We start from the raw sequence: 14,562 nt of genomic DNA on the forward strand, positions 1-14,562 counted from the left end.
TGCACAAAATTTGGATCTTCCAGTATGTGAAGTTGTGTGGTTGCTCTCATAAACTGCAAAAGTTTCTTTAATACTGCAAGTCATGTACCTCTTCGCTTTCACAATTTTATGACTTTCAACTGTTACAGTTATACTGTCTTTTTTTGTTGGCACTCTGGTGAGAACATTCCCATTTATCTTCCAGATAAAGTGACTGCACTACTTGAACTTTAACTGCTTCTATAGGATGACCATAATAGAGATCTGGTCTTCCAAAGACTCCTTTTAAAGACCTCACATTTCTTGATTTGTTTACCATACACTTTGATACTGATAGAACATGGTTCAAAATTGTTTTCTTTGAAAATGTCTCTGGAATAATAGTTAAAACTAGCACCTTTACACTGTAGGATGCACAATATTCAACAGCTGAATTAATATTTGTGAAAAATTCCTGACAAGAGGTGCAAGAGTGATTTGGTTCATATTCTTCTGAAAAAGGAATTTCTACTTTGAAGATTGTGGTCAGTTTTGCTGTAGTGTATTCATCCATAGCTTTAGTAATGTCTCTGCTCTATCTTGATGCACAGATCTTATGACTCGACTTCACAGACCACGGTTTCTTAACAGGACTAACACCTACCTCTGTAGTTGACTGATTCAGGGTATTTAATTCTTCCTCTACTGATGCAAAATCTGAATCATCTGCACTGTAGGAGGCTTCATCTAGTTCAGATACTATCACTGGTGTTATTCTGTCAAAACATTTAGAACACAAATAGTCATCACTGGGAACATCTTCACTTAGAAACAGAGTCTTCAAATGTGAAAACTTATTCCCAACCTGAACAAAGTCAGTTTTTTTGTCTTATATATCACTCTTTTATGGATATGCAATAATCAGCATGCTTCACTCTCCTGTGGACCCATTCAGAAGACATTTCAAACAGTCCTTTTCACAAAACACACTACAACTGTGACAACTGGCAAACTTCTCACAAAAACACAGTACTCACTGGATGGTCCAAGATAGAAAGAAACCTCTTCAGTAAACAAATTAGCACTGAACAACTAAATACAGAAATCTGCAATGAACAACCATGACAAAGTAACTGACAAGGAACTACAACAAAGTGTAAGAAATATCTGGAACAATGAAAGTGAAAAGAAATAACTGCAACAAAGAAAGTGATAAGAAATAACTGCAACAAAGAAAATGATAAGAAATAACTGCAACAAAGACAACAGAAATAAACATTGTAACAAAGAAATTAGTAAAAAACAACTTCAGTGAAGACATACAATACCCCCCTTTTTTTTTTTTTAAAAAAAAAAGGATTTTTTAAAAATAAAACCTGTCCAATTTAAAAATGGAAGCTCTCCTTTACTGAGAATATGGTACTACATGGTACTAATCAACAGAATCAAATATATCTTTACTGGATTGTCATTTTTGAAAAAAAAAAAAAAAAAAAAAAAAATCTCTAAATTAAAAAAAAAAAAGAAACAAAAGGCGACAGTAAAAGAACTTTGGCAGATATGTCCAAATGGAGGATACTATTGCAATCACAAAGCAATTATATTTCAAATAAAAATAAAAAAAACTCTAACAAAATATCTGTAACTGTTAAAGGGATACAGTATTTTAAAATATTTTCTGAAATTCGCATCTTCAAAATGGTGTTGCAGTGTCATCTTTGAAGGCCCGTATCTTGGGGCAGGAATATTTGGAGAAAACAAAACTTACTCCTGAATTTTAACATATGCTAGATTCAACAACATCCGAGATTATGAAGGTACCCGGCCTGAAGTGATATACAGGTAATGCTAATAAGGAAGAAACAGACAATAAGCAAATGGCAAAAATATAGGAGAAATGTATACATGCTGAACAGAAATATACATCATTCCACATCAGGAGAGAGATATGCTAGGAGACCACTGATGGCTCCAGATGAGTGGATCGTCATTTTATTAAACGTGTCCGTTTTCATTCATTTTAAGAAAGCAAGATAATTTCCTAGTGTCACATATGCAGCCATTTTCTTTGACAATGTTTGTATTTCATTTTTCACTTAATCTATTTGATCTGGTTCTCTATTACCTATGTCCAAAGTGTATCTTACCTTGAAATTTTCATCTCCAAACAGATTAAGAGCCTTGCTAACAGGCAGCGTCACTTCTCCTTTCAGCTTGGAGATGTCAAGCGTAGAGAAGTTCTGATCCAGTTTTATACTTATCGGCCACTGTATCCAGGATAAATATGTACAAAGCAAGGTGATTAAGGGTGTCTAAGACCCAACTTCTCTTTACAGCAACATTCAGAAAATGACGAGAAAACAAAGACTATTGCATGCTCAGTTTAAAATTGAATGCAGACAAACATTAATGGCAGCTCATAACCTATAACAAAAGTTGTGTGTAAGACCTACAACAGCGGCAACTACTACTACAGTCACGCCTTGGTAGAAGATCTCTCGGAGAAAGCCAAAAAAATTATGGCCCAAAAGTATAAACTGCTTAAAAAGTTTTTATTAAATTACATGACAATAAGCCCAAAGCCAAAGCTAAACACAGTTTATTTAATCAGGAAGACTTTATTACAATACTAACGTGTCAGTTACACAATCTCTCAAAAGGGTGACAATACGAATAAGCACACTTGGTACTGAGAAATAAACTTCTAAAAGGTGATAAAATACCAATTCCTAATGCAATTCCATTATGTTTTACTCAGAGTACACTGCAGCTTAATTTTGTAATTAATGTCTCATGCAGCTAACATTTCCAAATGACTGGAAAACAGTATAAGCCAACCCTGTTGAAAGTAAATGTAAACAAAAATTCTACAAACTTTTCCCTTGTAAAAGGAAATCAATGCTGCAAAAATCAAGGCAGTTTTAGGAAGCATTTCTTAAGCAGAACATGGAACCCTCGCTTTACATAAAATATTATGTTCTCTACTGATAATGAACAAATATACAATCATATGAACTTCGCCTACAGACAAAATACAACTGGAACTATATTGAAAAAGCGATAGAATAACTCTGAGAAATGTTTAAGCAGTAAAGAAAAATCATCTAAGCTTTGGTAAAGAAGATCCATTAAACAGTTTTTTTTCCTCTCCACACACTGTTGGTATGGCTGCCTTCATCTTTATTGTATCTAGTGAAGCCAAAAAAATTAGAAATCACTATTCATTTTGAAGTAGTTCCACAACTGAGAGACTATGAAAGAATGCTTTAGCAACCCATGAAAACCTGAAATTACACTTCAGAAATGGGAAAATATTCACTGTTTAGAGAAATCAGCAATCACATTTACTGATAAGGGGAGTCAGCAGAGAACTTACAAAACAGATATGACCACTAGAATGCAGTCTTGGACTACAGTAAAGGAAAACCAATTACAGATTAATGTATTGTTGATGACAAGGTCATTATAGATTGAGCACAAGCCTGGATTGGAAGGAAATCAGTCATGCTCTTACCTTAGAGAATTCAAAAAATCACCGAAATCCGAAATATACCAGGGCTACAACTTTTCTCAAAGTTTGAGGCTTTATGTGAGCATCTTACAAGAAATTTACGTTTCAAAGTACTGGCCATCACTGGCCACTACTTTCTCCCACCTTTCAGGTAGCATACGAATCCCGCAGTGAAAGAACTGGGCATCTTTCGAGAAGATCCATGCATCGATCCAATTTTGCAATTGTTCATATGACAGGAAGAGCTAGGCATCCAGGTCGTGTGCCATTGAACTAAAAAGTTGGTAATCAAAGGGAACAATGTCTGGAGAATACGGTGGGTGGGGTAGGACTTCCCATTTCAATGTTTCCAGCTATGTTTTGGTGGGTTTTGCGACATGGGGTCGAGCACTGTCATGCAGCAAAATCACCTTTTCATGTCTATCGCTGTATTGTTGCCATTAGTGTTTCAGTGATCAGCTCAAACAAATCAACTGCTTTTGATAATGATCTCCTGTGATTGTTCCCGTCGGTTGCAGTAGCATCGAAAGCTTTCTCTCTTTCACAACAATCGGTCTTTAACGACAAAATCACAGTTCTTGAAGTTTGGGAACCATTTTCTGCAAAGTTCTGTTACTAACACGTGTCTCATCATAGGTCTTACCAAGCTTTTTATGAGCCTCAGCTGCAGGTTTCTTCATATCAAAGCAGAAAGTTAAAACCACCCGCAGATGACGAGAACTGGGCTCGTAAGTTGACATATTCAGCTGAGAATAACTTTAAGATGCAATCAAAAATCGACTAATATTTTGACAGAGTTATGTTCTCAAATGCCTAAGCTTACTGTGACACATACGTCCTATGACTTGCATCACTACTTTCCACTAATGCTGTCTACTGCAAAATGGTGGAAGCACAAAGTTGTAGACCTAATAAATTGCCAGACATAAGTTTGAACTGCCTTCCTCCTGAATACAAGTGCCGTATCTCATCATTATGCCAACTAGCTCAGTCAGTTTAGGACAAACAGCTTCACTTTAAATATAATATTCTCTTTTGATGCAATAGGTAGGCCAACGTTCGGAGCAATCTACAACAAAGATTGATTCACCTTATCTGACCAACAGTTCAGTTAGTTAAGGAGGCAGCAGTTGTGCATACTTGTCTATGTAACAGTCAACTTCACATTCACATGTGGTTTAATTCTTTGAATCCTAAGGCCTAATGGTTATTTTAATCTATTCATTTTCACAAACGGTTCAAAATGAGAAACTGCCAGCAACAGATGGACATGCACAACTAATATACTAATTATGAGAACCCATAAGTATTTATACAACAATGTTTATGGTATTCTGAAAGTCACACTATGCTACTCCCCATGCCCATGCTCGGATAAATCAAAATGACACTGGTATCTTATTGTCCAAGGGCAGAAATGGTGATTTGTTTTGCTGCAGTAGCTCTCAGCTCTGATATAAATACCAAGACTTCCTATAGCAAGTATAAATTTTAATCAAATTCTTTTCAGCATTAAGTTGCATTATTTTGATACTAAAATTACAATTAAAATTGACATTTAGAATGTGTTTGCTGCAATTCTCTTTTGGGCAATTAAACTGATGGGTTCTGGGTATAGTCTTACCAATATATGGCCCTGTTTCGCTTGTCATGTGATACCCACTGTTACTTTCCTCTACATCAATGGACAAGTAAAGCCACTTCTGCACAGGCATACTGAATTTCAATTGTCCAAACTGACATCACCCATCACAGAACATGATATAGGATGATATATAGAGAATACCACCCCAAAAACACCAATTTACAATCCTGAAGAGGACCACTGCATAGACAATCAAAAATCAGTTTTAATAGTGGTTTTTAATTTCAAAATGATGCAATAATTCCCAAAGAGATTTCATTCAATTTCATCTGGTAGAAATTTTCAGTCCAAGGTAATTTCAAAGAATGCAGCTTTCTTCCAAAACCGTTGAAAACATTAAACGTTCTCTATCCAGATAAATTACTTATAGTGCAGTGAATACACAATATAATAATAGCAATATATTTCTCACCAGTGAACATTCCCATCTATGGTGATTGATTGTTCCAACTAATGAAAGGACTGAAATGCCTCACTAAGTAGCTTTGTTGTCCAATGATGGACACAGACATTCCAGCCACAAGTATTTCTACTATTCAAAACAATGATAGGAATCATGTCAAAGCTCTGACAAACCACAAGTGCAGTACAAAATTCTTGATATACACTACTAAGAGTAATTATGTCTTCAAAAGCAACCCTAATTCTAAAAGCTGGTCTTCAGATTTAAAATTTGTGACAAGTTAAAGCTGTGTATTAAAGAGTAACATTAATTAGAAGATCTCTGCCTATGAAAATCATGTTCACATGTTCAACACACAGTTTCCAAGTGACAAAATTTCTCATTGTAGTACATACTCTTCTGAACGATATGAAAAATTAATCTCTGGCAATTTCATAATGTCAAAAAGATTGGATGTAGATGAGAATATTTTGATGGGTTCTATCAAGTTTCAACACTTTCTTACATCTGTATGTCCACCTGCTCTATCACAGACTGAATACTTGCAGGAACAGAGCACTTTCTAAGCTTCTCTACACTGAAAGAAGACTGAATGGCTGTCCCATAGATTCCTTCATGTTGCAAAATTCCCCCTTGTCCTCACAACAGGCAAGTGCCTCTCCTCCCGGGGGTCTAAGTGATCTGCCTCTTTGTTCCAACCCTTCCAAACCTATGCCTCTTTCCTCCTCAGGAAAGGAACTAACAGTTCTGAAAGCTAAAAAGTTGTTTGAAGTATCTTGTCCATTGGCAGTATTTAGAATTTTGACTTTCAAATGTTAGCCATTTTGTCTCATTGTAATTTTATAGTTTTCTTTTGATACAATTTCTTCATTTGCATCATATATGACTAAAATCAGAAGTATGTAACTCATATTTGGAGATGAAGTAGATATTCGAAGAAAGGAATAAAAGTTGGGATTCCAATGTTCTTTCAGCACTGAGATTGTAAGGAGGAAAAAAGTAGGTCAGCTGAGTAACAATGGGTACAGAAATTCACCATGGATTTCGTTAATGCACCCTCTTGCAGCAACAAAAGGTGCATACATTTTCATTGCTTTCTCTTACCCCAGTTTATTAGTCACAAAACTACTTTAGGCACAGTACAGTGTTTTGCTCATTGTAAAGATACATTAAGTTACAGAAGAAAAGACCGCAAGGTAGTTCAGGAAATAAATGTAATAATATGCAAGCCCTCTCTCTGCAAAACTGCTGCATTTTCCTCCACAATGTTGCAAACATGTTTTACATCATCACTTTCTACAAGCCACCAATGGTGTACAGAATAATGCATTAAGCTATGCACATAGTCATTCTGGACTACCAGCTACACCAGCTATGAACCAAACTAGAGGTTTAATGTAGTATTGGTTTTATGCACAGACGTATGTTGTGCTTTCTACTTTTCATTACTCCACTACAAGCTAAACTGTGAAATGATATACTGATTGGAAATCTGAATGCTGTTCCTCTGACTGATGGTGCTGTAGCTGAAATGACTTGTCTACTTCTGTAACTAACACGGCACATTGTGTTTCAAACATATTCATCCAATTTAGCGACATTATATTTTCCACATGAATGAAAATAGAAAATAGGGATGAACTTTATATTATGTATCAAACCTAAAAGATTACCTCGTCAGCAGTTGTTAAGTTGCCAGTTCACATGTAGTTGACAGAAGGGGTCTTTCTGGCGCAGCTACCTTACTTGCTCTCTTGTTCATTATACAATGTGCATCAAATCGAAATGGCAATAAGAAGTGTTATATGCTTTCCAGTTCAACAGGTGTTACAAGTGTGAATCAAATATAACCAATTTTTTTGGTAACATTGTTTAAGCTTCATAAAAATTCATAAAAACAAACTTATTTTTCTATCTAGTTTCCTGAATGGCAAACACTTTTTCCCAAGCAGATCAGCAGTTTCCTGAACCCATTTTTGTAAAATGAACATGACCAGCTGCGCATGAGCACTCCGAAAGCGCCACCATCATCAATTCTATGTCCTCCAACTGTCTCCTTTAGTGGTCCAAACTAATCAAAATCACTGAGTGATAAGTCCATACTTCAGCGAGGACGTTCTAGTGTGGTCCAGAACAATTCCTGAATTTTTTGTTGAGTTCAGGCAGCTGTGTGGGGTCTAGTGTAGGCACACGTTGCGGACACTTTCAGTAATCCAAAGTTGTCGATAGCGATCATCTGAGCACTACTGTAGCTTATGCCAAACTCAGTAGCAATTTCAGCACCTGTTATCCAGTAATCGTTTTCAATAAGCTGACTAACAACATGAATATTCTCCTCATTCATGCTGATACCCCGGCGATGTGTGTGAGCTTCATCTCAACTCTTCCTCATTCTCATAAAAACTGTTTGTGCCATGTGTACACTTGAGTCTTTCTCAGGGTGTTTTTCCTCAACTGTGCTGCAAGGCATTTCATAATTTCAGATGGTTTTACGCCCTCTGTTCCGAGAAACTTTATTGCAATATGTTGCACAACAGATGACGGTATGTCTTGCTATGATATTGTGATTCTGACTAAAGAAACGGTACAACAATGTTCTACCCATGGAGAACAATCACTGGAAACAAAAGCCACTACGAGCAGCAATCATGATGCTATCTGTTTACAATAATGCATGCAAAATGAAAATTCCAATTTATATTTGATTCACCCTTGTATGAGTTTAAACTGTGCCACATGATTTTCACTGAGAGGAGGGCACTACACATTATCTCTTGTGACACCAGCAGTTTCAAGATACAGGTTGTTCCCCTGAGCGCATTCGAGACAGAGAGCACATTCAGCATCTGTCTGCCTGGTGTGTTTTGCATTGATACTTGTGTTTGAAAATATGCACGACTCAATTCCTCCAAGTCTGTCATGACCATGAAAACGATGATAAACAATAATGTGTAGAGTTTTGTGAATTCATCTGGGTGTGGAAATGGAAGGTAACAATTTCCTTTCATATTTAGTTTTCAATTATGAGGATACAATTCATTTGTAAAAGATTGTCAATGTGTCTCCCATTTCAACATAACAATGTGAACTGCAGTGACAGTATGCTGTGATTCCACACATGATCACAAAGGAATGGAATGAGTTTCACTATCATCTAAATGTTTACTGAGTGTCCTGTGGAAGGCTAATTGAACATTTATGAAGGACAGATGAAAACTTTGATCCTAAACATAATAGTAAAAAGTACCCCAGCGAACCATATGCATGCGTGCAAAATATATACACTTTTGTATATAAAGAAACATTCCACATGGGAAAAATATATTAAAAACAAAGATTCTATGACTTACCAAACGGGAAAGCGCTTGTAGATAGGGGGAAAAAAGGAAAGGTATACACTCGCACACACACACATATCCATCCACACCCTAAGGTAAGTCTTTCCGCTCCAGGGATTGGAATGACACCTTACCCTCTCCCTTAAAACCCACATCCTTTCGTCTTACCCTCTCCTTCCCTCTTTCCTGATGAAGCAACTGTTGGTTGCGAAAGCTTGAAATTTTGTGTGTGTGTTTTTTTTATTGTGTCTGTCTACCAGCGCTTTCCCGTTTTGTAAGTCATGGAATCTTTGCTTTTAATATATAACCCCTGGGTAAGAGATACAATTCACCTCAAGTTTTCATCTTCATTCAAACAGAAGATGTAGTCTAGCGAAATCAGATGTCTATCTGAAACACCCTGTAGCTCGAACATTCATGGAAAATACGGTGAAGATTACCAGACTTTTCTTTCCACTCTGCTACATATCACGAGGAATGCCAATTTAGCCAATCAATTATAATAAAATAATGCCCATGGAATAAGGGAAGAAGACTTGCAGCTGAGACTCAGCGTCCGTGGTTCAGAATGTCACACTAAGGCTGCAACACACAAGTGTACTGAATCATTTGGTAGGTTACATTGCCTTCATATGAAAGCATACTAATAGTTTTCTGGCAAATAAAACATGAAATTGTCACCCTGGTGCAAAGAAAATCAAAAATCATGACTGGATCACTTTGATTCCTATAGTGATCTTCACTTTTCCAAGACTCAAATAAATGGCTGGCTACAGTAATAGTGGTTGAGACTATTTTGCACCCTACCACAGAAAATGTTAATAAACCACACAAAACATTTGTCATGCCCGCAGGAGACAGCATACAAATATTGTGGAATACAGCCTCAAACCAGTCAGGAAATCCATAAGTTTCTTGACGTTCACCATATTGAGCTGAAGCCACACATCAATGATTACATCTTGCAGAGTTACCAAATTCAAGGAATAGAGACTGCTACATTTCATTCCCCGTTCCGAATATTCACACACATTTTCTACAGGATTAACAAGGGGAGGCCACGAGATTTGGATCACAGATTTATTTCAAATATTGTGCACTATGAATAGTTCATTAGGACAACAAAATATGCAAGTAGTAAGGTGTACTACTTAGGTGATTTCGGGACTACCACAAAAGATGTTTTACGCTTCAATGATGTACTGGTGCGTTACAAACCTGAGCGTGGGATAGCAGCGGTCTAGTGGTTAGGATTCATATTTTGTACTGCGCGGCTCGCTGGGTTCAATCCTGCGTATCTTCTTTTACTTTAATGTATATCTTTTTCAGTGTTAGTAATATTATTTCATATATATTACATATGAATGGTTATGTAATGCAAAGGCATTTATATCAGCATGACCTTTTATTGAATTTCCAATGTTATTTGGCTGTGTACTAATTTTTATTATTACAAGAGAAATTACATTATTCTTGAAGAATCAAGTTAACCCAGATAGCTAGCAATTCTGTTTATCACTATTACCGGTTTCGAAAGATCTATGCTGTCATCATCGGATTATTAGTTGAACATGCTTATTACAATACTGAAAGTCACATAGGAATGGTGTGTCAATAATATTACAAGATCCGATTATGACAACGTAGATCTGATGAAACCGGTCACAGTAACTGCTAGTGACCTAGGATAACTTGATCCTTCAAGGATAGTCTAACTTTCAGAAGGTCCTCAAACTGATGAAGTGTCAAACATATATAACAATAAATATTACTTGACTTCTATTTCTACAGACAAGTTACAAAATTTTGAAGCATCTTCAAATTTGTTCATATCTGACTGACAATGAACAAGAAACTGCTTCCCGTGAAGATGCCATGAAAACACATTTCACCGTACCTCTCCAATTTGCAGCACCAATATTTATGAAAATTTATTACATACGGCCTGGATCTAAACTGTTGGAAGGAAGAGAAATTTTTCGAAATGTCAATGAGGTTTAGTTTTCCTTAGAAATTCTGAAGACTCCTTATGCATTCACTCATTCGAAGTAGAAGATGTCATTTTAATTTCTGTTTTTGGTGTCTGTACAAAAAATATCATCCTGCAATTTGTTAAGTTGAAAACACATACGATGATTAATCATGCATTATCTTCATATAACTCACTGTATTATTCAATGGAGTTATCCACATTTTTATTTATTGATATCTGACTTGGACTTTCCAAGACTGCCCCTCATCCGTGAAACCTGTGCCTACAGGCCGAAGCAACCAGGTGCAAGCAATTCTTGGTACCTTACTCAATTGCAGGTATAAGGGATTTCAGAAATCACAACAGGCACACATTTCCAAGAAAACTTTACGTGTTTGGTCATTTACTTTTCGATATTTGTAAATATAATATTTGTTGTGATGATAAATATTAGCAAACAACCAAATAAAATTGGAAATGCTTAGCAAACAACCAAATAAAATTGGAAATGCACTAAAAATTCACATTTCGTTTCTTCATATTACCTTGCAAATGTACTGTATTCGAAATAATATGACTAGTGCTGGGGAGGGGGGGTGGGGGGGGGGGCGGAAATGAGTAGGACTGGATACAATGATCCACAGGTTACAGAGCTTGAACACCAACAACATGACCACCGGCATCGGTCCAGGTTGAGAGGTCCTAGTACATCAATAACGTGTAAAATTTCTCTTGCAATTTTCTTGAAAGCGCTTAAGTAGTACAGCTTACTACTTACACATTATGTTGTTCTAATGGACTATTAAAAGTGCGCAAAGTCTGAAGTGAATCCATGATCCAAACATTGTGGCCTGCACTTGTAAGTTTGCATGATTTTTCGAGGTACTGTAGAGAGAGAGAGAGAGAGAGAGAGAGAGAGAGAGAGAGAGAGAGAGAGAGAGAGAGCCCGTGTGCAGGTTCATCGAAACAGGAACACATGCACGGAGTTTATCAAACACAGATCTTGTCACCTTGGAAGATTGGAGTGTCTACAGGATTCTCATAATGAAGATGTAAAAGGAAGGTAGTACTTGGCCATTGAGATTGTTGAAATAAATGTCCTCATTTGCTCATGTTCACAGTAACCTGAATGAGTGGGTCCAAGTTATGACACAAAAAACACTCCCTAAACACCACTGAACCATGTCTGATCTCAACTACACCCTCCACATGCTTAAAATTAAATGCTTCATAGAGCCCTCGATTCATTTGATGTTCTGAGGCATTTGAAGAGGGTCAAATTTGTAACTCATCAGACTACACTACAAACTTCCAGTCAGTTACTGTCCAGTTTCTGGAGTTATTGGACCCACTGAATATGTGCAGCTTTATGTAACATTGTAAGCTATGCCCTTCTGCAAGTATTTTGCTCCAAATGAATACTGGATGCAGCTCCATTGGCAATGTTCACAAATCAGTCAGTATGGACCAACAGCAATTCCGGTCGGGTTTGAAACCAACTGTCACTGACAAGCTGTGACACTCATTTCCAGTTCCTGTCAGTTATTATCTTTTTACGACCACTGTTCTTACATAGTGTTACATGGCTGAGAGTGGTATAACATTCCTTTTAGATACAAGAAATGAGGATTAATTATGACAAACAGGTTACATTGATCCCCTACCATCAAAGTAATAGGTTCCTGTAATTCATTAATAGTTCCACACAGAATGTAAAGCATGCTGAAACCTGTAAATCATGAAACAAGAGTACAAAAAGCATGCAAATACTGAAAGGGGTCTATTGTTACAGTTTAAAGTGTTTGCTTCACCACAGGTACACGGGTGTCTAAAAATGATGGTACTACGTTACACAGCTGTGACTGCACATTTCATAATAGATTCCTCACAGTCATTTTGAATCATAACGTCTGACTACAAATATTGCACTACACACTTCACTTACTTTCATATCTTACAGAAAAACAGCTGCAATGCAACATTCTGAAGGGATGAAGATGTTGCAAGTGTGCAAATAATATTCTGACAACATGGAACTACTTTGTTCATAGATGATGATCACAACCGACTTCAGATAAAATTCAATGTAAAATTCCTATACTTAATTTTTGTATAGTTTATTAAATTTGTGTAATATGGGAGTAGAACCGTTATGAAGAATGCACAACACATTTGGAGCTGTAAACCTATCACAGCTTCTGCAATGCAACAGAGACATTGCTTGTACAACGGAATGCATCTGCATTCAATAATCCATGCCTTTTAACAGCTATTGAAAGAACATATATTCCAGCCATGATTAATGCTGACAAGCTACTAAAGAGTCACATCTACCATACTGAACAGCTGTGATGTAACATTCCAAAGGGACAAAGATGTTGCAGGTATGTGAACAGTGTCCTTGTGAGCTATCAGTGCGTAACAGGTTGGGCAATGGAATTTTCCTGCTGCCCATTAGAGTGACAAGGCACAAATGGCATCAATTAGCTCAAAAGTATTGAAATTTTAACATCAAGAAGAAATACATTGTAATAAAAACTGATACATTGACTTTTTGCTTTCCAAAACTGAAGTGAATGGTGGAAACTCACTTTTCTATGGTTGAATTCTACCCTGTTAAAAAATTCAATAGGATTAAGTGTTGAATGTATTATTTGCTTTATAGGTACCACTCAGTAACAGTGTTATTATAACATCTACATAAATACTTCCCACTCTAGTGGACACAGCACAGTTGTTGTTGATACACCAATTAAACATGCAACTTCATATGTGGTTTGGTCTAAGCACATCCCTTTGACATTCTATCATATGTCAACATTGACTTATGTTACTGCCTTGAGTAACTTAGATAGATGGTGGGGGTCACTGACCACCTGGTGTCATTTCTGCACTACCTACAGCAATCCATAGTAACCAGTGTGTTCTTTTAGGAGTGATTAATATTTTGCCCAGCAATGTCTGAATGGTTCATGGAAACCAATATCCAATGCACATTTAATAAAAATCAATAAGAAAATAATTTTCTTGTTTTATCATACATCTGAACAGGAAGGCTACATGGGAGGCTATTAAACAAAATACAGCAGAAAGCCAGCCTGAAAATACAGCATGGCAGCACCTCTGCACTGTACCGTCTTTGACAACCAATGATTAAACATAGCTCTCTTAGGTTATAACATAAGATCTATGTTATTTAATAAATGAAGGAGCCATTTTTCAAATTCAGCTCTATGCCTAATAAGTGCTTTTCTAACAAAGCAACATCCAGTATGAAATAGTGATGATATTTGAAAAGGGTAGATTGCTACTCATCATACAGAGGAGATGCTGACTCGCAGACAGGCATAACAGAAAGACTGCTATACATTAGAACTTTCGTCCAAAATGCCTTCTTCTAAAGTAGCATGCACACACACACAACACAACACAAACACACAAAAGCATAACTCGCACATGCCTGACCAATCTTTCTGGACTCTGAGGCCAAACTACGCACAGCAACTGTGCCTTATGGGAGAAGCAATCTTTGGGCAGTGGGGGTAAGACCACCAACAAACAGGGGCCAAGACATAGCTGGACCACTCGGTTACTGAACATGCTACCCAAAACCACATGCTTTACTTCAATGATTGCTTCCCATTGTTCTTCACCTTGGTCCTTACCAATACCAACTTCTCTGAATTACACTGGTGGGAGCTACTTCTACAAGATACTGTACGTTCCTATAAGCCC

General features: G+C 36.8%; 1 protein-coding gene across 5 annotated transcripts in view; it reads right to left on the reverse strand.

The window, feature by feature from the left end:
* LOC126365961 (zinc finger protein ZFP2-like) overlaps positions 1 to 14,562 on the reverse strand; it is a 155,069-nt gene that overhangs the window by 56,172 nt on the left and 84,335 nt on the right. For 3 of the 5 annotated variants that reach the window (XM_050008752.1, XM_050008754.1, XM_050008755.1), the window contains exon 7: positions 2,106 to 2,225. The exons of the other annotated variants lie outside the window; for them this stretch is intronic. In XM_050008752.1, the coding sequence (XP_049864709.1) occupies positions 2,106 to 2,225 (120 nt within the window). The remainder of the gene's footprint in view (positions 1 to 2,105; positions 2,226 to 14,562) is intronic. 5 annotated transcript variants of the gene reach the window in all.

This window comes from Schistocerca gregaria, chromosome 4, assembly GCF_023897955.1.
Source record: "Schistocerca gregaria isolate iqSchGreg1 chromosome 4, iqSchGreg1.2, whole genome shotgun sequence".
NCBI classification, from domain to species: Eukaryota; Metazoa; Arthropoda; class Insecta; order Orthoptera; family Acrididae; genus Schistocerca; species Schistocerca gregaria.